General features: G+C 43.7%; 1 protein-coding gene across 1 annotated transcript in view; it reads left to right on the forward strand.

The window, feature by feature from the left end:
• Positions 1–348: 348 nt before the first annotated feature.
• The window catches only part of CAT (catalase), a 28,713-nt gene continuing 2,309 nt past the window's right edge, over positions 349–26,752 (forward strand). The window contains exons 1-11 of the mRNA XM_074230458.1: positions 349–476; positions 11,808–11,979; positions 12,534–12,644; positions 13,569–13,699; positions 14,605–14,709; positions 15,350–15,475; positions 16,677–16,868; positions 17,236–17,388; positions 20,429–20,567; positions 25,443–25,570; positions 25,999–26,106. Of these exons, the coding sequence (XP_074086559.1) occupies positions 411–476; positions 11,808–11,979; positions 12,534–12,644; positions 13,569–13,699; positions 14,605–14,709; positions 15,350–15,475; positions 16,677–16,868; positions 17,236–17,388; positions 20,429–20,567; positions 25,443–25,570; positions 25,999–26,106 (1,431 nt within the window). The 5' untranslated portion in view covers positions 349–410. The remainder of the gene's footprint in view (positions 477–11,807; positions 11,980–12,533; positions 12,645–13,568; positions 13,700–14,604; positions 14,710–15,349; positions 15,476–16,676; positions 16,869–17,235; positions 17,389–20,428; positions 20,568–25,442; positions 25,571–25,998; positions 26,107–26,752) is intronic.

Genomic DNA, 26,752 nt, shown 5'->3' on the forward strand with positions numbered 1-26,752 from the left:
CCACTCGAGTGTCTTTGCCAAGAACACCCCACGGGGATCACCAGCCGAGGAAAGGACTGAACTACGCTGTGGAAGCGTTGAATGAATTATCTTTAATTTAATTTTAATTTACAAAAATGCGTGTGGCCTTGACCCCGCCCCGCCCCCACGGCCCGCCCATCGAGTCCTCCAGAATCGACACCCGCCCTTACTCCCTCCCACTCAAGTCCCGCCTCCAGCCTAACTAGCGCGAGAGCCCGCCAATCGCAGGCCCGCAGGGCCGAAGGGCGGGCGCTGATTGGCGGAGCCTGACGACACCCTCTTCAGCCCGGCCCGGGCTCCGGGGTCCCCCAGACCGCAGCGGCAGAACGCGGAGCGCACCCCACTGGGACCGTCCTCGCCTCGGCTGCCCGCCGCGCCCGCTGCCCGCCATGGAGGAGAAGCGAGACTTCGCCAGCGACCAGATGAAGCACTGGAAGGGGCAGAGGAGCTCGCAGGTGCCCGCGCCCGGGACCCGGGGAGCGCGGCCTCGGGGAGCGCGGCCCCGGGGAGCGCGGATCCGGGGAGCGCGGATCCGGGGAGCGCGCCCCCGGGGTGCGCGGCCTCGGGGAGCGCGGCGGCGGTTAACGGCCCCAAGGAATGAGCCAATGAGCGCCAGGGGCGGGGGGGTCGGTCCCGGAGCCGCCAGGAAGAGTCCACTGCGGGCGGAGGGGGGATCCCGAGCTGGGCCTCCTGGGCCGCGGGCGGGGGCCAGGGCGGGGCCATGGACGGGAGCACCCGGGCGCCCGTGCCAGGCGCAGGGGGCAAAGCTGCCCGTCAATCCGGGGTGCCGAGGGGGCGCCGAATGCAGGGTCCAGAACACTGAAGAACAGTTAGAAGGGGGGCTGCCAACTGCGGGATCCAGAACACTCTGAAGGGGCAGTTCTAGGCCTGGTTACAGAAGGGGGCCCATTTCAGACTCTAGAACACTCCGAGGGGGCAGTTCCAGGCCTGGTTACAGAAGGGGGCCCATTTCAGACTCTAGAACACTCCGAGGGGGCAGTTCTAGGCCTGGTTACAGAAGGGGGCCCATTTCAGACTCTAGAACACTCTGAGGGGGCAGTTCCAGGCCTGATTACAGAAGGGGGCCCATTTCAGACTCTAGAACACTCCGAGGGGGCAGTTCCAGGCCTGGTTACAGAAGGGGGCCCATTTCAGACTCTAGAACACTCCGAGGGGGCAGTTCTAGGCCTGGTTACAGAAGGGGGCCCATTTCAGACTCTAGAACACTCTGAGGGGGCAGTTCCAGGCCTGATTACAGAAGGGGGCCCATTTCAGACTCTAGAACACTCCGAGGGGGCAGTTCCAGGCCTGGTTACAGAAGGGGGCTCAATTTCAGACTCTAGAACACCGAGGGGGCAGTTCCAGGCCTGGTTACAGAAGGGGGCCCATTTCAGACTCTAGAACACTCCGAGGGGGCAGTTCTAGGCCTGGTTACAGAAGGGGGCTCAATTTCAGACTCTAGAACACCGAGGGGGCAGTTCCAGGCCTGGTTACAGAAGGGGGCCCATTTCATACTCTAGAACACTCCGAGGGGGCAGTTCTAGGCCTGGATACAGAAGGGGGCCCATTTCAGACTCTAGAACACTCCGAGGGGGCAGTTCTAGGCCTGGTTACAGATGGGGGCCCATTTCAGACTCTAGAACACTCCGAGGGGGCAGTTCCAGGCCTGGTTACAGAATGGGGCCCATTTCAGACTCTAGAACACTCCGAGGGGGCAGTTCCAGGCCTGGTTACAGAAGGGGGCCCATTTCAGAGTCTAGAACACTCTGAGGGGGCAGTTCCAGGCCTGGTTACAGAAGGGGGCCCATTTCAGAGTCTAGAACACTCTGAGGGGGCAGTTCCAGGCCTGGTTACAGAAGGGGGCCCATTTCAGACTCTAGAACACTCCGAGGGGGCAGTTCTAGGCCTGGTTACAGAAGGGGGCCCATTTCAGACTCTAGAACACTCCGAGGGGGGCAGTTCTAGGCCTGATTACAGAAGGGGGCTCAATTTCAGACTCTAGAACACTCTGAAGGGGCAGTTCTAGGCCTGATTAAAGAAGGGGGCCCATTTCAGACTCTAGAACACTCCGAAGGGGCAGTTCTAGGCCTGGTTACAGAAGGGGGCCCATTTCAGACTCTAGAACACTCCGAGGGGGCAGTTCCAGGCCTGGTTACAGAAGGGGGCCCATTTCAGACTCTAGAACACTCCGAGGGGGGAGTTCTAGGCCTGGTTACAGAAGGGGGCCCATTTCAGACTCTAGAACACTCCGAGGGGGCAGTTCTAGGCCTGATTACAGAATGGGGGCCCATTTCAGACTCTAGAACACTCCGAGGGGGCAGTTCCAGGCCTGATTACAGAAGGGGGCCCATTTCAGACTCTAGAACACTCCGAGGGGGCAGTTCTAGGCCTGATTACAGAATGGGGCTCAATTTCAGACTCTAGAACACTCCGAGGGGGCAGTTCCAGGCCTGGTTACAGAAGGGGGCCCATTTCAGACTCTGGAACACTCCGAGGGGGCAGTTCCAGGCCTGGTTACAGAAGGGGGCTCAATTTCAGACTCTAGAACACTCCGAAGGGGCAGTTCTAGGCCTGATTACAGAAGGAGGGCTCAATTTCAGACTAGAATACTCTGAGGGGGCAGTTCTGGGCCCGACTACAGAAGGGGGCTCAATTTCAGACTCTAGAACACTCCAAGGGGGCAGTTCTAGGCCTGGTTACAGAAGGGGGCCCATTTCAGACTCTAGAACACTCCGAAGGGGGCAGTTCTAGGCCTGGTTACAGAAGGGGGCCAATTTCAGACTCTAGAACACTCCAAGGGGGAGTTCCGGGCCTGGTTACAGAAGGGGGGCCCATTTCAGACTCTAGAACACTCCGAGGGGGGCAGTTCTAGGCCTGGTTACAGAATGGGGCCCATTTCAGACTCTAGAACACTCTGAGGGGGCAGTTCTAGGCCTGGTTACAGATGGGGGCCCATTTCAGACTCTAGAACAGTCCGAAGGGGCAGTTCTAGGCCTGATTACAGAAGGGGGCCCATTTCAGACTCTAGAACACTCCGAGGGGGCAGTTCTAGGCCTGGTTACAGAATGGGGCCCATTTCAGACTCTAGAACACTCTGAGGGGGCAGTTCTAGGCCTGGTTACAGATGGGGGCCCATTTCAGACTCTAGAACACTGAAGGGGCAGTTCTAGGCCTGATTACAGAAGGGGGCCCATTTCAGACTCTAGAACACTCCGAGGGGGCAGTTCTAGGCCTGGTTACAGATGGGGGCCCATTTCAGACTCTAGAACACTCCGAAGGGGCAGTTCTAGGCCTGATTACAGAAGGGGGCCAATTTCAGACTCTAGAACACTCCGAAGGGGCAGTTCTAGGCCTGATTACAGAAGGAGGGCTCAATTTCAGACTAGAATACTCTGAGGGGGCAGTTCTGGGCCCGACTACAGAAGGGGGCTCAATTTCAGACTCTAGAACACTCCAAGGGGGCAGTTCTAGGCCTGGTTACAGAAGGGGGCCCATTTCAGACTCTAGAACACTCCGAAGGGGGCAGTTCTAGGCCTGACTATGGAAGGGGGCCCATTTCAGACTCTAGAACACTCCGAAGGGCCAGTTTTAGGCCTGACTACAGAAGGGGGCCGTGTCAGTGGGCCCTCAGGCAATCCAAAGGGAAGGCCCAATTCCTGCCAAGGGGAGGGGATGGGGGTGAGGAATGCCAGTGTCAGAGCCCCCTGGAGAGGCCACACGGCCGAGGGCTGTCAGATGACCGGCGGGAGGGACCTAGGAATCTTGGCAGAGAAGCGGCCCCAGTTCTAGCCAACCCGAGGGCAGGATGGAACCAAGCCCGAGTGCATTGTTGTGGGGGGTGCCAACTAGTGCAAAGGTCGGAGCTGGGGGGGGGGAGGAGGAAGAGGAAACCTGGGAAACCAGTGATAATGGCAGGAAGGAGAGCTGGGAAGCCTCCCCATGGGTGGAAGTGGCAGAGGGGCTGATGCCCACTCATGTGGAATGGGGACAGGAGCTCCCTTTCCCAGGGCAGCCCAGAAGTTGGCCTGGGGCTACAGAGATGCCCACTCTGTGCCCACTCTGTGCCCACTCTGCCCACTCCTTGGGGCTGCCTCTCTGCAGTCAGTGTGGGGGATGTGTGAGTGGGAGGGCGGGTGGGATGCTGAGGCCTCTCTAACAGTGAAAGCTGTCCGATCTGAGAATGGGCAGCATTAAGAGCCTGGATCACCAGTGTGGAACTAGAGGAAGCCTGGGAGGGGAAGGGTCCAAGGAGGCAACCGAGAGCCCCTGGGGACTGAGTGACTTTCATTGTTAGGCAGGCTTAGGCTCTGTCCATCCAGTCTGCTCTTTCTCCTATGGAACCACTGGACACGGTGGAGGTGATTCTCGACCAGGAAGGGATCAATTTAAATGACCCGACCTTGAGATTCTCTAGGCCCTCTAGATCTTTCGTCTTCAGGTATACTTGGCAGTCTTTATCTAATTTACCCTTCCTCTCCCTGGACCCATTTTGATCATTGTGCTTTTTTGTCACCTTTGAGTTTGCATTCTTGTAGCCCTCGTGTGTAAGATTCTGATTCTGCACCATCTTCTCAGTCTCGGCTCTTGCATTTCTCCCTGTGGTTCACCAAACCTTCACATTTGTTATTTCATATAGTGAAAAAAAAAGTTCTGTTGCAATCACCTTGCAGTATTTCTTTAGCCATTAACTTATACATGGACATCACTATGACAAGTGCTGTGAACATTGTATTCTCTCTAGGGCTTGTCTTTCTGTTTGATCTCAAATCTGGAATCAGACAATAATTACCTAGCTGTGTGGCCTTGGGCAAGCCACTTAACCCCATTGCCTTGCAAAAATCCTAAAAAGAAAGATTGATGAATCAAAGATTATGAACCACTTTGGTGACTTTTTCCTGTGATTCCCAAACTTTCCCAGAATGGGTAGACCCATTCAGACCTTCACCAATAGTACAGAAAATGTGCCCATACACTCCAGCAATATTGGCTGCTTCCCTCTTGGACCTTTGTCAGTTTGCTAAGAAGAAGCAAATAAGAATTGAAGATTTATCTACATTGGCATTTTGAGTGATTAGGGATTTGGAGCCTTTTTCCATATGGATATTATATGATTTTATGGGGCATCTGCAAAAGGAAGAGGTTTGACTAGATTGGCATTTCTCAAGCTGCCGTAAGCAGTTCTAAAATATCCCAAGATTGTTTTAATTAACCTATTGTTGTCAAAAAGCATTAAAAGGGACAGCTAGGTGGTGCAGTGGATGGAGCACCAGCCCTGAAGTCAGGAGTACCCAAGTTCAAATCTAGTCTCAGACACTTAATAATGACCTAGCTGTGTGGCCTTGGGCAAGCCACTTAACCCCATTTGCCTCGAAAAAACTAAAACAACAACAAAAAGCATTAAAAGTGTAACATGAGTGTATTTGACTACATGGGTCTGCTAAAATGTTGTTTAACGTGAGGGGTGTCACCTCAGCAGACAATAGTGAGAGCTCCTATACTGCACGATCCTTAGAGATCTTCAGCACCTCCCATTTTACAGAAGGAGAAGCTGAGGCCCAGAGAGGCCAAGCATTAACTTGTCCAAGGTTCCTAGGACCCAGTTCTCATGATTCTTTGCCAGCTCTTACCACTCCATGGCCCTTGTTTGCTTGGCCTCTGAATTAGCCTGATAAAGAAGGTGTGCTCCTGACAGGTATGGAGATACACCTACCTTGGCAAGTCTATCTAAACTTGGAACCGGGGTGTGAGCCCTCATTCTGATGTTGTCAGGGGAACTGGGCAGTATTTCAAACAATGTGCTATTATTTGAACTATTAATAAAGAGATCTGTGATCTGTATTTTCAGGTATTTAGCTATTTTTTACTTTATTCTTTGTGTCCCTTACCACAGTGGTGTCAAATGCAGATAAAAAATGGAGCCACAAACCATACCCAAGGATCTCTGTAGTCCCATTAACTTAGAAAATCTCATATTAACTTTTTGTCCTATTGTATATTTATTTATTTTGTTAAATATTAACCAATTACATTTTTTTTAGGTTTTTGCAAGGCAAATGGGGTTAAGTGGCTTGCCCAAGGCCACACAGCTAGGTCATTATTAAGTGTCTGAGACCGGATTTGAACCTGGGTACTCCTGACTCCAGGGCCTGTGCTTTATCCACTGCGCCACCTAGCCGCCCCTACCAATTACATTTTTATAAATTAGGGGATAGCAAGGTAAAGGTGGATGTGTGTGTGCCCCAATGGACAGAGCACTGGGTCTGGAGTCAGTAGGATCTGAGTTCAGATGTGACCCCAGACTCTTGACAAAAACAAGCTGGGTGACCATGGGCAAGTCACTTCACTCATAGAGATCTTCCCATATCTCTCTGTGTTCATCTCACACCATTGCTTACAGCACAGTGATATTCTATTGTATTCATTCTATCTGTTATTTAACCATTTCTTAATTTGATGGGCCATCTACTTTGTTTCCAATCCTTAGACATCATAAAAAAGTGCTGCTATAAATATTTTGGAGTATTTGGGGCCTTTTTTCTTATTAATGGCTTCTTTGTGGTATAAACTCAGTAGTGGAGTCTTTGGGTCAGAGGACACAGACTGTTGGTAACTTCATTTGCCTAATTCCAAATTGCTTTTCAGAAAGGCTCTACCATTTCCCAGCTTCACCAAAAAAAGTTTTGTTAGTGTGCCTATAGTTCCCTAGCCCTTCCATCACTGACTGTTACTTTTTTGTTGTTCATCTTTGCCATTTTGCAATGTGTGAGATGAAACTTCAGGGTTGTTTTGTTTGGCATTTCTCTTGTTAGTATTTTTGGAGCATTTCCTCACAGAGGTTGTGAATACCTTGCAGTTCTTTAGAGAATTATAGTTATATTTTAATCTGATAGATTGTTGCTTCAGGCCTTGGATATGTGTGACACCTTTGCCCTTCAACACCTACCAGGAGGCCAAGAGTACTATAGATTGTTGCATCAGACTTGTTGGATGGTGGCTGTATTTCCAATTACTTTGGATAAAAACAAAATGAGAACTTTGTTTCTTACTCTTTAGCATTAAATATAATAAGTTATGGCATCAACTTATAGAATGAGTTAGGGATTTCACTCCAGGCCTCATAAGTGAGCTGCTTTGTTGAAAAGCAATAACACTTTTTTGTGTCTTAGCTTGTAGCTGTTCCTTTCAGGGGATCTTTATGCTGACCCAGTGGCACTGAATATCACATTCAGGAACTGGGAATGACAATAGTGTAGCACTTTCAGTTGTTTAAAAGATTATAGCTCTTATCTTTTTCACAATTTACTAAGAGAGGAGACATAAATATAAAGTAGCTTCCTATGTATGACAAAAACAACCAGTATCAGAACGCTATATTTGACCAAATATTTAATTAATTTACCCCTAAAAGCCCTGAGATTTATTGAATTTCAAGTCCCTCCAGTGGTTGCCTAGGCAATGTCAGACCAATATGGCTTGCAAGCCCGAGGTCGTCCCCTGCTTGTTGAGATTGTTTCCCCGCCTTTCTCTGTCTTTATTTGAAGGCACAGACCAGTTTTAAAGGCTGCCATATGTACTGTACCATGTAGATTTTGTATATACTCTTATGTTCTGTGTGGAGAGGATGAAACTTCTGATTTTATTGGTAGAGGGAAATTCCATTGAATAATACCCTCAACCAATGTCATTGCACTGTCACTTAAAGTCCTGGGTATTTGCTGTTGTTGAGATTTTCTCTCCCCCCCCTTTTTCTCTGTCTCTGTCTCTCTGCCTCTCTCTCCCTCTCTTTTCTCTTCCCCCTCCTCTTTCTGTTTTTGCCTCTTTCTGTCTCTCTTCTCTTCTCCCTTTCTCTCCTACCCCTCTCTGTCTGTCTTTACTACTTCTCTCTCTCTCTCTCTCTCTCTCTCTCTCTCTCTCTCGCTCTCTTTCGCTCTCTCTCTCTCTTTCTCTCTGTCTCTCTGTCTCTGTCTCTGTCTCTCTCTGTCTCTCTCTGTCTCTCTTTCTCTCTCTCTCTCTCTCTCTCTCTCTCTCTCTCTCTCTCTCTCTCTCTCTCTCTCTCTCTCTCTCTCTCTCTCTCTCTCTCTCTCTCTCTCTCTGTCTCTCTCTCTCTCCTTCTCACTCCTTCCTTGTCTCCCCTAGGCTGAAAATGCAGCTACATTTCTCTCCCTTTGTAACCTGGACTGGCTTCTCCTGAGAGCTGGCATGTTGGGTTTGAATGTGGTGAGGACAGGACCCTGCAGTTCAGAACTCTTGAACCTCAGCCTCCCCAGAAGTAGGATCCCAGACTTTCCTTTGACCCACTGTGGTCCATAGGGATTCCCAAGAGCTGCTGGCTCATTCTGCTCCTCTCTCCCCCAGACTAAGGGTTATCACATAGTCGATATGCTTCTTAGCATACTCTTAGAAGATCCTTCAAGCAGTAAGTTCTAATTAGAAAGCCCCAAACTGACTAATTGGATGGCATCTGATTAGTTCTGCAGCCTTGGCGGGAGAAGATTTCTCCTTTCTCTCTGGGACAACTTACTTCTCTCTGGTCATAGCACCCTGACCTTCTCTTGTTGCCACTTCATCACTGTGCTTCCTCTGTGGTCCTTTTGTTTTTCTTATCTTTATTTTTCTTCTGTCTCAGTTTTTGCAGCACTTCTGCATTTATGACTCAGTTTCTCTAGCCATCTTCAATCACTGACAGTTCTTTCCTTCTTTCCATCTGAAATGATCAACCAGAGGATGCCATATATAATCTCTCATTCTTGGGAATTCTTGTTTGTTGGGTTGCTGCCTGGTTGTTGTTTTTTATATATTTTTGTTTTTTTGTGGGGTTTTTTTTTTACAAGAAAAAACACAAGCCAAAGCCTCCTCACTTTTGAGGGAGATCTCTCATTCAGGGTATCTGACTGCTGAGGTAAATGGGGATGATGGTGCTGTAACATTTCCCCTCCTTAATTCACTGTGCCTCCCAACTGTTGATCCATACATATGAAAGGTTATTGTGGCCTGTTTGTCAAAATGGAATTAGACAAGCCAAAACAAATTTACTTCATGATTATGGAAGATTTTTGTAAACAGGCTTGGTCAGAAGCTATGGCTGTTGTAGTCACTTTCTTAATGTAGCTCCAAATTGCCTTTTAGGCTGGTTACCTCTGCCAGCAATATATTTGGGAGCCTGTTTTTCCACCCCTCCTCCCAGCTTCCCAATGTTACTTGTTCCCATCTTTCATTTTTGCCAGTTTTCTAAATATAAGATGAAAACTTGGAGTTGTCTTGTTTTGCTAATTCTTTTTATAAGTGATTTGAAGCATTCTTTAATATGGCTCTTAATAGTTTGCAATTTCTTCAAGGCTGCATTCGTGGCATTAGAAGTTCAGGTAGGGCCTGCCAAGTGGGAAGAGTTTCAAGTATTAGCCAGGATTGAATCTTTGTTTACCGAGCACCAGCCTTGCTTGGGGCAGAGGCTCCTCACTGGTCTGTGTGCTGGGAAGGAATTTGGGGGTCCCCAGAAACTGCCAACACTATCTACCTGGGGTGATATATGGAAGGTTCACTTTGCAAAGCCTCTTCTAGTGGTGGTGATCATGACAGCAACATGGGGGGGGTTGTGATTTGTGCTGGTAAAGGAAGTACCAACACCAGTGAAAGCATGGATCAACCCTGATGCTATGGAAGTCTAAGGAAAGACTTTCAAAAGTCAGTTGCTTAAAAAAGATGATTCTAAAAGACCTCATCATAAACAAATCACAAGTACTTACATCCCTCCTCTTTATAAATCACAAATATTTACATCCCCCTTCATCATAAGTAAAGGGCAGCAAGACCAGAGTCAGGAAGGCAGGAAGACCTGTGTTCAGATTCAACCATAGAGAACTTCCTAGCTGTGTGAGCCAGGACAAGTCACTTACCCTTCTTTGCCTTAGTTTCCTCATCTGGAAAATGAGCTAGAAAAGGAAATGGCAAAGCACTCCAGTATCTCTGCCGAGAAAACCCCAAATGGGTTGTGAAGAGTGGGACATGATTGAAAAATGAAGGACAATAAATGCAATTCTGACTAGCCAGGTAGACGACATTCATGCCTGCAAGTCTTCTCTCTCCAGGGAGGAAGGATGTTGCACCAGCTGCCCTCTGGAACCAGCTTTGATTATTGCTTCTAATTTTACCTTTTCTCTTGAACCTCGGTATCAGTTTGAAGAAATCTGAAGTTTAATTTTCTTCTTTCTGCTCACATCTCGTTTCTTTAACCACATCATCCTTATTAAGGCAGCGAGAGGAAATCTGCTGTCTTGGGTGGCAGATCAACTGTAATGCTTTGCAGTGATACTTTTGTTTTCATGATTGGTCCAACTTTTGTATCAAGAATTCCTGGCTGAGAGATTCATTTTCCTACTTAAGTTTTTCATTTTCATTTTTAAAATTTATTTTAATTTTGATTCCTTTTTAACTTTTGTGCTTCGTTATCCTAGAATTACTTTGCACGGGTTAAACAGGGGCCTTCATTGAAGCCTTTTTGACATTTTGTTTATCTGATCAAGATTTGACAAATTAAACTTTCAGATAGTGATTTCTCTAGTTCAAATTATGATCTCTCTTTTCCTTTTGACTGCTTTATTCTTTCCCCTTTTTTTCATGCATAAAAACTCTTTTCATGCTTGAAGGATTGAAATCCACTGAAAGCAGACCTATGGGGGCTCCCTCTAGCTTTAGCAAATAGGTTATCACAGTCCAAAAAAAAGCTTGTTCTCAGAGTAAAATGTCTCATTATACCTTTCTGAGGTGTGATTGAGGGTTCAAGAAGCAAATTGAATTTGAAGAAAGTTCCTGTTGTCATAACTCTAGAACAGTCATCAACACCATTCCGACTCTTCTCGTGTAAAGTGGTTGTTTTGAAATCTGCATTTTTCCTGCCCATTATGTTCCCCTCCAATTGTCCTCTGATGCTCCCTCTTGGGATGGGGGGATGCTGGCAGAGGGCTGGCTCCGGCAGGAGATAATAGCAGCACCTGCCTCCTGGATAGTCACGAGAATCAATGAGATCCTGTTTAAAATGTGCCGACTTAGTGCAGTCCTAGCTCACAGAAGCTTATAATAAAGGTTCACTCTCTTTCCCTTCCTTTGCTTCAGCCTCAGACTTGCAACTGTAGGAAAGTTCTCGAATCTCTCGCCTCTGAGTTCTTTGACTATAAAAATTCAGATAATAAATATCTATGGGCTTTGTGTCTGTGGGATAATGTTTATATAAACTGCTGGAAATTCATGTCATAGATCAAGAAACATTAAATTACTATTGTACAGCAAGCAGATAGTGGAGCTACAAATGCAAAAAATGAGTATCCCTACCCACTAGGAGCTCCCCTCTTAGGAGGGCAGACACTAAGGATGGATGACTATATTCAGAATTAATTAGAATAAAAAAAAAAGATGAGATACCAAGTCATTAAATACCAAGTAGTAGTTGGGAGGGAGGGTGCTATAATTTTAATCTGATTCTGAGACTCCAGGTCTTGAGATGAATATCTCAAGAAGGAAGTTACTCAAGACCCTCTGGGAACAAGTGGCATGATGACAAACAGGGATGTTTGCCCAACAGTTCTGAATACAAATGCAAATTTTAGCACGAATCCCGAACATCACACCTGAGTGGGATGTTCAGGATGATACAGTGAATGGATCAGGTGGAGAACTATAAAAATTGTGGAGAAATGTCCTCTGTGATCATATAAATTGGAGATGCAGTGATAGTCACTATTTAAATGTCTTTTTAACTGTGGATGATTTTTCTCTGCCCTGTTTGTTTTTAGCAACCAGATCAGCTTACCACAGGAGCTGGTGTCCCCGTAGATGACAAACTGAATATTTTGACGGCTGGGAAGCGGGGGCCCCTTCTTGTTCAGGATGTGATTTTCACGGATGAAATGGCTCACTTTGACCGGGAGAGGATTCCTGAGAGAGTTGTCCATGCTAAAGGAGCAGGTGAGATGTATGTTTTAGGTGGTGTGCAGTAGCTATTTTATGTTATCCTCCTTCTCAAGTCCCAATTTTATACTTTTGTCTTAATGGGTAGAAGTTGTCCAGTTCTGGCCTAGAGACTTCGAATCTCTCTGCTCTGGGAAGAAGTTGCTATTGGAAAACTTGCTGATTTACCGCTCTATTGGAAGAGCCTTGAACCTCCTCATGTCATCCATCCTTCATGCTCTTCTTCTCCATTCTTCTCTCTCAAGAGTTTTGTAAGATTTTTCATGTCTTTTAATTAGGCATTTTGGCATCTTCATTGAGTGACTGGTGCCATTCCTGCCTCTAAGATGCTTCTTGTGGTCCCCCCCCGCCACCTCCGAGTCTTCCTCTCCTTTTACAAATACATGGACTATTTTCCTGGATTCTAGCTCGGTGACCTCATGGTTTCTGGCCATTTGTTGACTGTAAGCTGTTGGAGGCCAGGGCATGCCTCCCTTCTCACGGGAGGGGCGAGTAGGGACTCATTCAATGTTTGATCGATTGTTCATCCTTGTGCCTTGTTTGTCTCCTAGGAGCATTCGGATATTTTGAGGTGACTCATGACATTACCAAATATTGCAAGGCAAAGGTGTTTGAGGAGATTGGGAAGAGGACTCCAATTGCCATTAGGTTCTCTACAGTGGGTAAGTCGTCCCTTTTTGTCCCCAAGCAACACTGCTTTGTAAACTGTTCTGTAATTATTATCAACTCTGGCTTCAGACCCTTAGTCACTGTGTGACCCTGGGTAAGTTGTTTCACCCCGATTGCCTCAGTTTCCCCAGCTGTAAAATGATTGGAGAAGGAAATGAAAAATCCAGGATCTCTGCCAAGAAAACCCCAGTGGGGTCAGGGAGAGACAGTCACAACTGAAATGACTGAACAACAACAAATAGCTCATATAGAAACAAACTTCTTGGAGGGGGAAAAAAGGAACCTTGAAAATAGGGCAAGACTTCAAAATAGCAGGAGCTTCCTGATACTTGTTAAGAAATTACTAACATCTTACCTGTTGGAATCTTGAGGAGTAACACTTGGGTACAATGACTTGCTTCCTTCTCTGTCGAAAATCTCTAGAATTAGTTGAGAGTTTCTTTCCAAGCACAATTTACTTTAGCTCTCAAATTGCTTTTTTTGCAGTTTTAATGTGTTTTTGGTTCCCCCTTTTTCATTGTATACCATTTAATTACAGATAGGGAACTTGTGTTTTTAACTTTACTTACTCTCATGATCTGGCAGTTCCCTTATTCTTCATAGTTTCCCCTTATTTTTCAGTTCCAAGGTGTTTACTTTGTGCAAAGCACTGTCCTAGGTAGTGGGGGGGGTGATTAAAGACAAACAAGGCAATCCCTGCTCTCAAGGATTCTGAATTCTAAGGGGGGAGACAGCACCTACTTATGCATGTCCATTTGCTAGAAGGCATTAATATTCCAAGTTAGAGTGGTGATCATCCAGAACCCTAAGAATTTAACTGAATCCCAGAAAGTGGCAGGAAAGTGAAGCCCAGGGTTGTTCTGGTCTTCTTAGAAGTCTGTGCTCTCTCCCCCATCACTCCATGGTGCATCTTCCAGCTGGAGAATCTGGATCAGCCGACACTGTTCGTGACCCTCGAGGTTTTGCTGTGAAATTCTACACCGATGAGGGTAACTGGGACCTCACAGGAAATAACACTCCCATCTTCTTTATTCGGGACCCACTGCTGGTAGGTGATGTGATTGCAGACCTTGCACTTGGGAAGACTTGCTTCAGAACAGCAGAGGAGAGAAAGGGATCTTGGTTCTCTAGATGTTGTCTTCTGCAAGATACAATGCAAATGAAATTTTACTTTTGAAGATAGAGGGAACAGGTGGCATTCTTAGTCATGGATTGGATATAAATTGTCATAATAAACATGAAGCCACATGGCAAGCTGCCCTGGTAGGGCTCCTGGGACCCTGAAGGGGAAGCTCTCTTCTCTCAGGGTGCATGGTGAAGCTGTTGGGGGATGTATTGGGATGCTGGGAGACATGCGACACTTTCTGTAGAATTTAAACAAACAGATTCTCCTCCTGTAATTTTTGCTGGGATAGTTTTGACAATAGCTGGGTACTAACTAGATATAATTGATATAGCATTTCATTGTAGTCAGTTGAAGATGCTGGCTTATGAGGAAAGTATCTTGATATAAAGGCTGGATAGCTGGCCTTGAAGCCAGGAAGACCTGAGTTTGAGTTCATCTTCTAACACATATTGGCCAGGTGACTTTAGGCAACTCCCTTAACCTGCCAGTGATTTCTGCTAACTCTCCAAAAGATGCTGACCTGCTCTACCCCAGGGAATCACAGATCACTTCCTAGTCTTCCAGCCAGTCACCTTCTACTATTTTAGACTGTGAGTTCCTTGAGGGTAGGGTTTCTCTAATGCCCCTTCTTGTCTCCTCTGCCCTTTGTATGGTTCTGGGCCATAGCAGATGCTATGTTTATTGACTGATGAGAATCAATATGACTGATTAAATTTGCATTATATTCTATGACTTAACCCTAAAGCAGATATGGAAAAGAAAACACATTGAGTTGTGTAACCTGATTTTTGGATCTCTTCCTGTCCCCCATTTTTGTTCCCATTTAGTTTCCATCCTTTATTCACAGTCAGAAGAGGAACCCTCAAACCCACCTTAAAGATGCTGACATGGTCTGGGACTTCTGGAGTCTTCGCCCTGAATCTTTGCATCAGGTAGGAAGGGTTGTCTTCTACTGAATTATAATTATTCCTCACAAGGGAGGGATTTACCAATGCTTTATTTCATGGAATCTGTGAAATATTTTGGGAGTGGCTTTTACCTATTCTCTTGAGGGGCTTCCTCTGGTTTCTAAGGGAGAATTTGCTATAGTTTTTTGTTTTTTAATTGAAAGAAACCTTAAATTTCTAATGTAATCTCATTAGAATTAGAATGATAGAAACAACAGATTGATCATCTCATTCAGCATGATGTGTTTAATTGTGTTTGGGTATTGAAAGGAAAGATGACATTATTGTGTATATTTTTCTTTTATACTTCCAGAAATAAATGTATAATGGGCAATCTGCTACCCTGCACTCTCTATTCTTTGGGTATTTTGCTATTTCATTGGTTAAGAATCTGTTAGTGAGCAGTTCAGCAGTGCAGTAGATAGAATGCCAGCCCTGGAGTCAGGAGGACCTGAGTTCAAATCCAACCTCAGACACTAAATAGTTACCCAGCTGTGTGACCTTGGGCAAGTCACTTTAACTCCATTGCCTTGCAAACAAACAAACAAAACAACATCAAAAAACCAAAAACAATCTGTCAGACTATTTTGTCTTAAACTCAATTTTTTTCCTTCTTGCTTTCCAGGTTTCTTTCTTGTTCAGTGACCGAGGGATTCCGGATGGCCATCGTCACATGAATGGCTATGGATCTCACACCTTCAAACTGGTTAATGCCAAAGGAGAAGCAGTTTACTGCAAATTCCATTACAAGGTGATTCTGTTAGCTTTACAAATATAGTAATCAAAATATAAGATTTTTTTTGATCTTTCATTTAACAAGTATTTGTCAAATTCCTCTTATGGGTAAAGCTAAAAGGAAATGAATGATTCTGAAGGATGGAAGAAAAATTCTCATTTTTTTCCTCACAGAATCAAATTGAATTTTTTGCTTTTGGAAATCATAGAATTTTAAGACTCTGAAAAGAACCTTTTAAATGACCTAGGTCAACCCCCTCATTTTTTAAATGGGGAAGCTGAGACCCAGAAAGAAGTGATTTTTCCCTAGGTGGTGAAAATAATTTTGCAGACCTAGGCCTAAATCTCAGGGCTCTTGTTATCCAGTGTAAGTGGTCATTTTATAACCTAATATTGTCTCTTCTTAATTAGAATGTTTTAAAAGGACCTTTTCTGCATAAGACACTGTTATTTATGATGATAAGTACTTATCCTGGAGAACCTCAGAGTTTTCTTTAAATGAAAAAAAATCCATTTAGTTACTGTCTGAGCTAATTCAAATATCTTAAGATGGAAGCAATGTGCTTTTTGTTTAAAACATTTTTATTGATCTCTTTTTTAATAGCACTTAGATTTTCCACTGTATTATTCTTCCACCCCCATCAAAGCATGTACTTTAATTGAAAAAAAATAAAATTCTGTGTTGATTAATAAACATTTATTAAGCGTCAACTGCTTGGGGCAGCTAGGCAGCACAGTGGATAAAGCACCGGCCCTGGAATCAGGAGTACCTGGGTTCAAATCCGGTTTCAGACACTTAATAACTACCTAGCTGTGTGGCCTTGGGAAAGTCACTTAACCCCATTTGCCTTGCAAAAAAAGAGTTCCCCTGTCCTTACGGAGCTTGCAATCTAAAGGGTACTGTGTATAGACAGTCATTTCTTTAACAGATATTTATTTGAACTTTGTTAGAAATGATTTAGATAACAGATTTTCAACACACATAATTACTTGGCTATTTAGGAAATTAGTATTGGCCAGATCTAATGACTGAATAATGGATTTGAAATTTGGAAATATCATTCAAAGATGGTCTCTGTGAGTCATTGAATCATCATGGAAATGAGCGGGGGGGCTCTTCCTTGTGACCTCATAGTCCTTTCCTTGGCGGTTTGTTAATTTTAGATAATTTTTCTAATTAAACTCAGTCTAAATGCTTCTTCCCCCCCCCCCTTTAGACTGATCAAGGAATTAAAAACCTTCCTGTTGAAGAGGCCGGAAGACTTGCTCAGGAAGACCCCGATTATGGCTTGAGGGATCTCTTCAATGCCATTTCTTCGGGCAACTACCCAAGCTGGACGTTTTACATCCAGGTCATGTCCTTTGAGGAAGCGGCATCGGTGTCCTTTAATCCGTTTGACCTGACTAAGGTAAGGTGAACCAGGGGCTTGGTGGTCTTGCCCCTCCTAGCTCTGTTGTTTCCCCCGTATTAGAATGGGGAAGGAAGCAGCCAAGAGGATGCTCCAGTCCTAGAGTTTTCACAGGGTGCCTCTCTGTGGCCTGGCGTTGGCGTCAAGCTCGGCTGCTTGGAATCTCAGGGACTGTCTGTGAAAGACGCTGTTCGAGTTTGGCCAGTTAGATGGCAGCCTTGAGAGCGACCTTTTGGCTTTTACCATTTGTTTATTATTATTTGTCATATTCGCTGACTTTGTAAGATGGGGAACCAGGACTTTGAAAAACAGTGTTTGCTTTGTTGAGCTTCTCTGTCCCTTGTTAACTCGATCCTCTCATTTCCAGGTCTGGCCTCACAAAGACTATCCGCTTATCCCCGTTGGGAAGCTGGTCTTGAACAGGAACCCAAAGAATTACTTTGCGGAGGTGGAACAACTGGCCTTTGACCCCAGTAACATGCCCCCAGGCATTGAGCCAAGCCCTGACAAAATGCTGCAGGTGAGTGGGTCTCTGTGTCCCCCAGACCATCCTCCACCTGCCCTCCGGCCCGCCGGCCTGTAGCCGAACCGTGCTGAGGTGAAGAGGTGCGAGACAGCCCCTCCCTCAGGGAGCTCTTGTCCGGTGAGCAAGACCACCTACAAACAAAGGATGATGAGGGAAGAGAGGGAAAGCCTGGACTAAGGAGGGCTGGGGAAAGGCTTCCTGTGGAAGGTGGGAAGGTGGGAGGAGACAGGGGGTAGGTGGGAGAGGAAGGGAGAGGCAGGGAGGGAGAGAAGGAGAGAGAGAGAGAGAGAGAGACACACACACACAGAGAGAGACAGACACAGAGAGAGACAGACAGAGAGACAGAGAGAGACAGAGACAGAGAGAGAGAGACAGAGAGAGAGAGAGAAAGAGAGAGAGAGAGAGTGACAGAGAGAGAGAGACAGAGAGACAGAGAGAGAGAGTGACAGAGAGAGAGAGACAGAGAGACAGAGAGAGAGAGAGACAGACAGACAGACAGACAGAGAGGGAGAGAGAGAGAGAGTGCCCCTGGATACAAAAATACATGTCATCTACTGACCCACCCTCTGAAATTCCCCTTATTAATGAATAGTGTTAGATTGCTCAAGAGTCCAGTAGGGTTTGAAGATTCTGGCCATCTGCATTTTTTAAACGTATCTCAGAAAACTAGTAGGTGCTTTATTGATGGATAGATTATTCATTATTAGTCACTGGAGGAGAGCTGGGTAGTTTATTGCCTAGAATTAATTGACATCAGGACCAGTTTTGATTAGGACCCTTCTGTTAATTTACCATTTTGTCAATGTAGCTTTTCAAATGTGTAAATGTTTAGGAAAATTCCGATAATGATTGAGTTGCTGCTGTGGATATCTAAGATGCCTTCCTTTTGCATTAATTATTGTCCTTATAATTCTTCATAGTGGGCCTCTTTGGCATTTTGCATGGTGTGAGCCCATACCATACACTTGTCACATCAGGAGTGAGTTATATCTCCCTTAGATAAGAATTTGGTGGCAAAAGTATTTTCCGAGCAATTATCTGTTTTCTTGACCTGTGCCCTTGAACCAGCGTTTTATCAGAAGTGAAGCTTTTATAAATTTGCCACAATAATTACCTCTTCCTATTTTATGTAATAATATACCTTAAGACACTGGTTATTATTATTGAAATTAAATAGCTATAAAAATAAATCTGAATATTAAACTCCATCTACAGCACTCCAAAATTTTTCTCCCAATCTTTGTTAAAGTATATCTGAGATTTTATGTTGTTCTAATTAGTATGTATGTTTTGTTTCATATTGTGCTTTGGACACTTACAATTATTTCACAGACTAATACTTGATTTTAATAGCTTTATAATGTTTCATTATGGCACCAGATTGCAGTGTGCTGGATTGTTTCCCTGTTGTTGGATATTGGGACCTTTTCCTATTGTTTTGGAAACTCCCTCCTAGGTGAGACATGCCCTGAGAGGGCAGGAGTGGTGGTGAGGTAGGAGACAAGGGGAGAGGCTGTGGCCTAGTTTTTATTCATGGAGTGATGGCCTCTTTAGCTGTGCTTCTAGAAGGAGCCTGTGGGCCCTGGGGCTTAGGAGTCAGCCCAGCCCCAAGTCTGCAAGAGCCCAGACTTTGCTATTGGCACTAACAGTGGGAAAAAAAATCAACCCCATGTTACTTCCATTGGTTTTGGGAATTGAAGTCGGACTGTAAATTAGCATAGGTTGTGGTCTATAGTGAGTGGATGAGAACAGTTTGTTCAGTGGCCATGGAGACAGCAACAGCAGGCCGTGGAGAGTGTGGAGCTCAGCCAGATGCGGAGGACACCGAGACAGTCAGCCCGAGTTGGGTCGGGTCATCTTGTCTTTTGTCTTGGCCACCTGGCTCCTGTGACTCTGGGAGAGAGTCTCTCTTTAACAGTTCATGAAACCTGACTCAGGACATCTCCCTGTGATGTCACCGGTCCTCTGAAAACAAAGGATGAACCCCAGATGGGTAGAGTGTTGCACCAGGAGTGAAGGACAGCTAGCTTTTAGACCCCATAGGTTGAGTGATTTAATACATGATATTAATTAGGCCAACACGACTCCTTTTCCAGTTTCCAGTTTCAATTCTTTATTCTTTATTCCTTCCCTCATTCTCCTTCTTCTGAAGGAGATGAATCACCTTTAAAAACCTCAGGTAACCAGAACGGTGAAGGAATGAAGTATTTTGTTTAATTGCCTTTTCTCGTTAATTGAGAATTAAACAGACAACCCTTATAATTTCAACACTTAGCTTTCTCAAGGTAATAATCCTAATTACAGTTATAATATTATCATAATTGATTGAAGGTTTGCATGGCTTTGCTCATGGCTAACCTGTGGGCTAGGTTGTATAGTATCATCCCCAGGAAGGGAGAAGAAAAACAGATGGAATGGTGTCTAGGCTGAATCTTTGTCTTCCGACTTAACCAGCCTTTGCTCTTTCCATGGCCTCTCTATATGTGCCTGCTGTAGTAAACCAAAATCTCACCGCCATTTAATCTTTTATGATTCGATTTGTGTACATCTGCTTTACTATTTTAAAACTCTTCTATTAATTTACCATTTGGTAGCACTACAACTAGTTGTAATATAGAACGTATTTGTGATAGAACTGATTTTCTAGTGGAAACTTATTGAACTAAATTGTCCTATTTTCTAGTCGTCTCTTTTAAAAGTGACACGGGGTAATAAAAAAAATGACTGAGGATTTCAGTGGGGCTTTGGCCAAGCAAATCCTTCTAAATTAGTAACTTCCTTGGGAAAAGAAGCTAAATGTTATGATTTAACTGAAAAAAAGGGGGTGATTAGACTCAATTTAAAATTATTATCACCTTGATATTTAGGAGAATAAATGACTTTTCAACAAGGGTACTGTCTATAATAAAGGATAAGTCTAGTCACCAGTGGGGGCATAGGCAGTATTTTTCAGTTATTTTGAATTTGTTGTCTTATGGCATTGTCTTCCTTTGCATTGATTCAAAATAGTAAATATTCAAACTCCTCATTCTAGGGCCGTCTTTTCGCCTATCCTGACACTCACCGCCACCGTCTAGGACCCAACTATCTTCAGATACCTGTGAACTGTCCCTACCGAACCCGAGTGGCCAACTACCAAAGAGATGGGCCCATGTGCATGGGAGACAACCAAGGTACCCCCCAAACTCCTGGGTGTCCTTTGCAAAGAAGTTTGCTGTTAAATGGGGAGAGTCTTAGGCTTTAGGTCTGGAAAGTGACCTTTGGAAGGTTCAAACCTAGCATTATCTAGATGGGGAAATGAGAGTCAGAGCTTGTGGCCCACCCAGGAGCATCTGGGAATGAGGAGCCACCCTCAGATGAGCCCCAGGCTCACGCTCTTCCCACGAGGCCTTTTTCCTTATCCTCACAACAACCTTATAAAGTGTGAATTATGTTACATTTGGACTATTGTGACTACTAACAGGAAAAGCTGATTTCATTTGGGGGAAAATCTGAGATTTACTGTTAGCTCATTGAATTTGCCACTTTGTATTGTTTTAATGTTTCAGACACTAAATATAACTAATAACTTTAATCTGTCCCTTGAATGTCTTTATGGTAAACTGAGTCTTCCCTCTACTGCCCCTCCATATACAAAACACACGTTCATGTTAGACCATATGTAATTTTAGGAGATTTATTATGAACTCAATCTGAATTATCAGCAAAATCAGTGAAGGTTATTGTACAATTTTTACATTTGAACGTTGTATTTATTACGCTCTTGTAGATCTGAGAACTCATTGATGTTTCCTTATCACCAAGTGGTCTAAGACTTTGCTTTCTCTTGGTAGTGTAAGAATCCCAGAGTTGTTACTTACAATGTGTAGTTTTAATTTTGAAAATTTTTGTATCCTTTTAACTTTTGGGGGGGGGGTTGTTCTCAAATGTTTTTCCTTCATATATGTAAGATTGCATTTTCAATTTTAAAACTTTCATCTAGGACTTATACTCTGTTAGGTACTAGGGAAAGATAAAACTGAAACAATTCTAGGATTATAACTGTGGAACTGGAAAAGACCTGAAAGACCCCTTCTACTCCTTTGCCTTTTTTTGGATTCTCTCATATGAAAATATCTTCTTAATATGCAGTACCCTAGAGCCACCTTCCATGTATGCCTTTTCTTATAAGGTAACCCATTTCAGAGTTCTAGGGATCCTCTACCATCTCTACTACAGTGTCCATGAGGTTCAGTTGACTTCCACATTAGGATTTCTAGTTAATCCTATTTATTAATCTGATTCGTTTGTATAGAAATCAGAGGCTTTTTTCCTTGTAATTTTTGTCTCCTTTAATGTATCGTTCACTCTTGGTGCAATGTTCTACCCATCTGGGGTTCATCCTTTGTTTTCAGAGGACTGGTGACATCACAGGGAGATGTCCTGAGTCAGGCTGACTGACAGTTTTCTCTTTTATAGACTTGGTGGCATTTGTATTTCTTTGATGACATCCTTTAGACCATTCTCCTGCATAATCTCTTGTTGGTTATGTTTTAGAGCCTGATCATGATCACCATCTCTCTCCATTGCCTCATCCTCAACTTCAATTTTTGGTAGCAATTATCAGTTATTTCTTCTGTGTTATTTTGTGTCATTTTGCCCATTCATCCCTCTGTATATTTTTAGATTTTTGCTAGGCAATGGGGTTAAATGGCTTGCCCAAAGCCACACAGCTAGGTAATTATTAAGTGTCTGAAGCCAGATTTGAACTCAGGTACTCCTGACTTCAGGGCCAGTGCTCTATCCACTGCGCCACCTAGCCGCACCCCCCCATATATTTTTAAATTAAATTTTCTTTCTTTCAATGAATGAAAATCTATCTTCTTTCCTTCCCACTTTTTTTTACCATTTAGAAAGAAAGAAAAACCTTTATTGTCAAGCCAAACAAGTTCTCACATTGGCCATACTTCCCTAAAAGGTGCCTCAATAGGTCTTCTGAGTCCTTCTTGTCTTGGTCAGGAGCAGGGCAACAGATTTCATCATGAATCCTCTGGAATTGTCATTCCTAAATCTTCCAGATTTGTTTGTCTTTCCAACATTGTTTCTGTTAGAGAAATTGTTTTCCAGCTTCTGCTCACTTTACGTCAGTTCATACAAACCTTCCCAGGTTTCTCTGATATCATCACCTACCTCGGTTCTTACTTAAGTTGTTTGACTGCTTTCACAGACCATCATTTGTTCAGCTGTTTCCCAAGTGATGGGCATCCCTCTGTTTCCAGTTCTTTGCTGCTAGAAGAGTTTGTTTTGCTTAGGACCAATGCCTCTCTTAATCTGCCCTCCTCATTCTTCCCTTTTTCTATCTCTTTCCTTCCTCTTCCCCTGTGGAGTGAGAGAATTTTCCCCATTCTTCCTCTTTCTTCCCTGCCCCCCGGGGGTGTTCTCTTCCCCTTTCTTCCCATTCTCATCAAAACGTAACAGACCATAACTAGTTAGCTTCCTTATGATGATTGGACACCCCCATGACAAACCAATGAGGAAACTTTTTTCCAGATTAAAATGCAAGCCCTTTACTTTTTTCAGCTCAGTCACTTTTTGCCTTGAGATTTATTGTGATTTCTTTAATTTTTTTAATTTTTTGACCCATTTAATTTTTCATAGCAACAAGTTTCTTCTGATTTTTGGGAAATTTGTTGCTTGGGTAAGTTTTTTATGTTAATTCCTTTTCCAATTCTTATATCTTTTCCAGTTTTTTTCTCCAAGCACTCTCATCTCATTGTTAAAAATATTTTTATTCTCTTTTTTAGCTTATGCTTTATCTCTTTCAGGAATTCTAGTTGAACCTGTGTTCCAGATGTGTTTGTCCTTATATGATTTTCCTTCCATTCATTCTAGTTAGTATGTGCCTTGGTTCATTTTCTTCTCTTTGTAGCTATTTCTTTTTATTTTTTGCAAGGGAATGGGGTTAAGTGGCTTGCCCAAGGCCACACAGCTAGGTAATTATTAAGTGTTTGAGGCCGGATTTGAACTCAGGTACTCCTGACTCCAGGGCCAGTGCTCTATCCACTGTGCCACCTAGCCACCCCCTTTGCAGCTATTTCTTAAAGATTTTAATATTTTGTATTTCTCATATTAATGGATTTCATTTTCAATTTGAAAACTTTCATCTAGGACTTATACTGTGTTAGATACTAGGGAAAGGTAAAGTTGAAACAATTCTAGGACTATAAATGTGGAACTGGAAGAGACCTGAAAGACCTCTTCCACTTTTTTTCTGGATTCTCTCATATGAAAATATCTTTTTAATATGCAGTCCAAGTTCCCTACAGCCACCTTAAGGTATACCATTTCAGAGTTCTAGGGAACTTCTACTACCTTTACTATTATGACTATGAGGTTCAATTGACTTTCACATTAGTATTTCTAGTTAATCTTACTTATTAATCTGATTCATGTGTATAGAAATCAGAGGCTTTTGTTTTTCTTGGAATTTTTGTCTCCTGCAACTTTCTGGATATGGCTAATTGCCATTTTAGTTCTTTTCTTTTTTTTCACCTTTCCTTTTTTTAATTGCTTTTTTGAATTTTGCAATTTTTCCTCCAATCTCCCTTCCCTCCCCCCAGCCCCCCGAACAGAAGGCAGTCTGATGATGCTCTTTACATTGTTTCCATTGGTCAAAATTGAATGTGTTGAGAGAGTAATATATCCTTAAGGAAAAAAAGAAAATATAAGGGATAGCAAAATTGCATAATAAGATACATTTTAGTTCTTTTCTATGTATGTAGTTTTGTTGGTGCATGTAGGTGGCTTTGCTTCCTCTTAAATTTTATCTTGAAGCCCTTTTGGTCAGATTTATAAAAATCCCCATTTTTAGGAGCATTCCGTCTCTGGCCAGGAGCGCTTCACTGTTGAACTTTAGCTGTGGCTCAGAAACTGAAATCCCAAACTTAGGACCAGAACTTGGTGTCACTTGGAGTTCTTTATTTTTAGGAAAGTTGAACAAGTTTAGAGTTGTTATTTACAAAGCGTAGTTTGAATTTTGTAAATTTTTGTATCCTTTTAACCATTTATTTGAGTTTTGTCCTTAAATGTTTTTCTTTATCTCTCATAAATTTTTGAAATTGTTTTATGTTACATTTGCCTTAAATGGTTTTCCCAGACTATTCTTCTTATCTTTGTTGTTAGAAAGAAATTTTTAATTTTTTGATAATTGAGTACCATGTACCTTGTGCCTAGTGATTTCTTCTTTTCACTCAATAAAAAGAATTTTGACCCTCACAGTTGAAGTTAATATATTGTTCAATTTTCTTCTGTTTTTTGTGTATGTTCTTTTTAGTGGTTAAGTCTATATTCTAATTAGATTTAAAGTGTTAAATTATGTTGAATCAGTGTCTAATTCCATTTTTACTGTTGTTAACAATTTTTCTCAGTAGTCTTTATTCAATTTATGCCAACCCATTTTTTCTATATTTTTTCACTCTTAATTTTTATGTGCAATTCAGCTTAGCAGTTTTGTCATCATTTTACCTAATTCTTATCTTTCCTGCACCATTTTATTCTTGTGAAAGCTTTTTTTAAAAAAAAAATCATTTAATCTAATTTGTCTTTTTTAATCTCTCATAAACTCTTATAAGAATTCTTTTTCCTCTAATAATTTTATCTTATGATCTTTTCTATTCGGGTCCCGTATCCATGTGGAACTTACTGATGTTGTGTGGTGTGATGTGGTGTGGTGTGGCCAGATTGGCTTTCCCACTTTCCTAGCTATTTTTGTCAGATAGAGAGTTCTTCCCCAAGTAGTTTGTGATCCTGGGGAAGAGCCCTTTCTTAGTAAGTAATCCTAGTTAGCATTTCTAAGAGGCATAATTGGACCTCTCCTGAGTTTTGACTTTGGACAGGTGGAAGCTGAGTGTCCAGGTGGACACTAGCCATGTGGTCTGTTTATATGTTTTCCTCTCTAGTCCTTGGTAATGTGTCATTGTGCATGTTATTCAAGTGGCCATCAGTCAGAAGCCTCTGGTTCTACCCAACTATGGGTTTTTTGTTTTGACTTTATTTTTTTTTCTTCTAAGGTGGGGCTCCCAATTACTACCCTAATAGCTTTGGGGCTCCTCAAGATTATCCCCCTGCTAAGCAGCACCACTTTTGGGTCTCAGGGGATGTGCAGCGCTACCATGATGAAGAGGATAACGTATCCCAGGTAATAGCTGGCCCTCTGCTTTGTCATCTGCTGGCACTTTCTCATTACTAGTGTGACCCCGTAAAAAACTCCCTCCCTCTCTCTGTCCCTGCTGCAGGCTTGACCAGGGATGTTTGGCCACAATTGAAGGATCAGGAGGGTGTGAGTTGGTTCTTGCAGCTGTTAGTTGGCTTTCTGAACCTCTTCTTGGAATAGCAGGGTGGCCTTTCTGATCCCTGTGGTCAGTAAGCTGGAGAGCAGAAGCTCCTTGAGGGCAGGGAGGTTTCTTTGGTTTCCCTGATCCTCATAATGGGCCTTTGTGAAAGGAGCTCCAGACATGACTGAGCCTCTTTGATACATGATAGCCAGGACAGAGCAGGACAGGGGTGATACTGGCTACCCGGGCTGTACTGACCCTTTGGCATCCTATGACCTCTCTGTCTCCATAGGTGAGGACGTTCTACAACAAAGTGCTGAATGAGAAACAGCGTCAGCACCTGTGTGAGAACATTGCGGGGCATCTGAAGAATGCCCAGCTCTTCATCCAGAAGAAGGCTGTGAGTGATCTTTGCATGACAGCCAACACTGGCGGGAGTGGGGCCCCTTATGAGGATGGGCACTGAACAGGCTAGAATGATGGGAAAAGGGCAAAATCTGTCTTTTGGAGTGAAGGTGACTTCCATGTTCTCTTAACTGGTGACATGGGGCTTCTTGTGCCTCTTCCCCCTTTCTCTTCAGCATCTGCTGTGTATTGGCAACCCCACTGGGCTGCAGGCTGATGATTAAACTGCTCAGGAATTATTTCTTTAAGTTCTGTTTTCCTTTGACTGTGGCCCTATATTAGACAAGGTTCTGAGTGTGACCCGACAAAAATGCAGGTCTGACCCCAGATTTCATAAAATATTGGCAGCAAGAACATGGTGGCTACCCTTGGATCTCTTTTGGCTGAAATGGTGAGACTGCATTGTCTCTGGAGGCAAAGCATTAAAAAAAGGAACCTTTAATAAAATACCTGAGGGGAGTGAAGGCCCACCCACCAACTTCTGGTCACTGGTTCTGCTTTGACATTTGTTGATAATTCCTTGACCCATGTAGGCTCCCATACCTGTTCTCTCCATGGTTTGTTCTAAGCCTCAGGTTATAGAGAAAGCTGGTCCTGCTCCCTGGAGCCCTTTCAATTCTACCTCCATGCATTCCTAAACT

The sequence above is a fragment of the Macrotis lagotis genome, chromosome 3, assembly GCF_037893015.1.
Source record: "Macrotis lagotis isolate mMagLag1 chromosome 3, bilby.v1.9.chrom.fasta, whole genome shotgun sequence".
Lineage (NCBI taxonomy): Eukaryota > Metazoa > Chordata > Mammalia > Peramelemorphia > Peramelidae > Macrotis > Macrotis lagotis.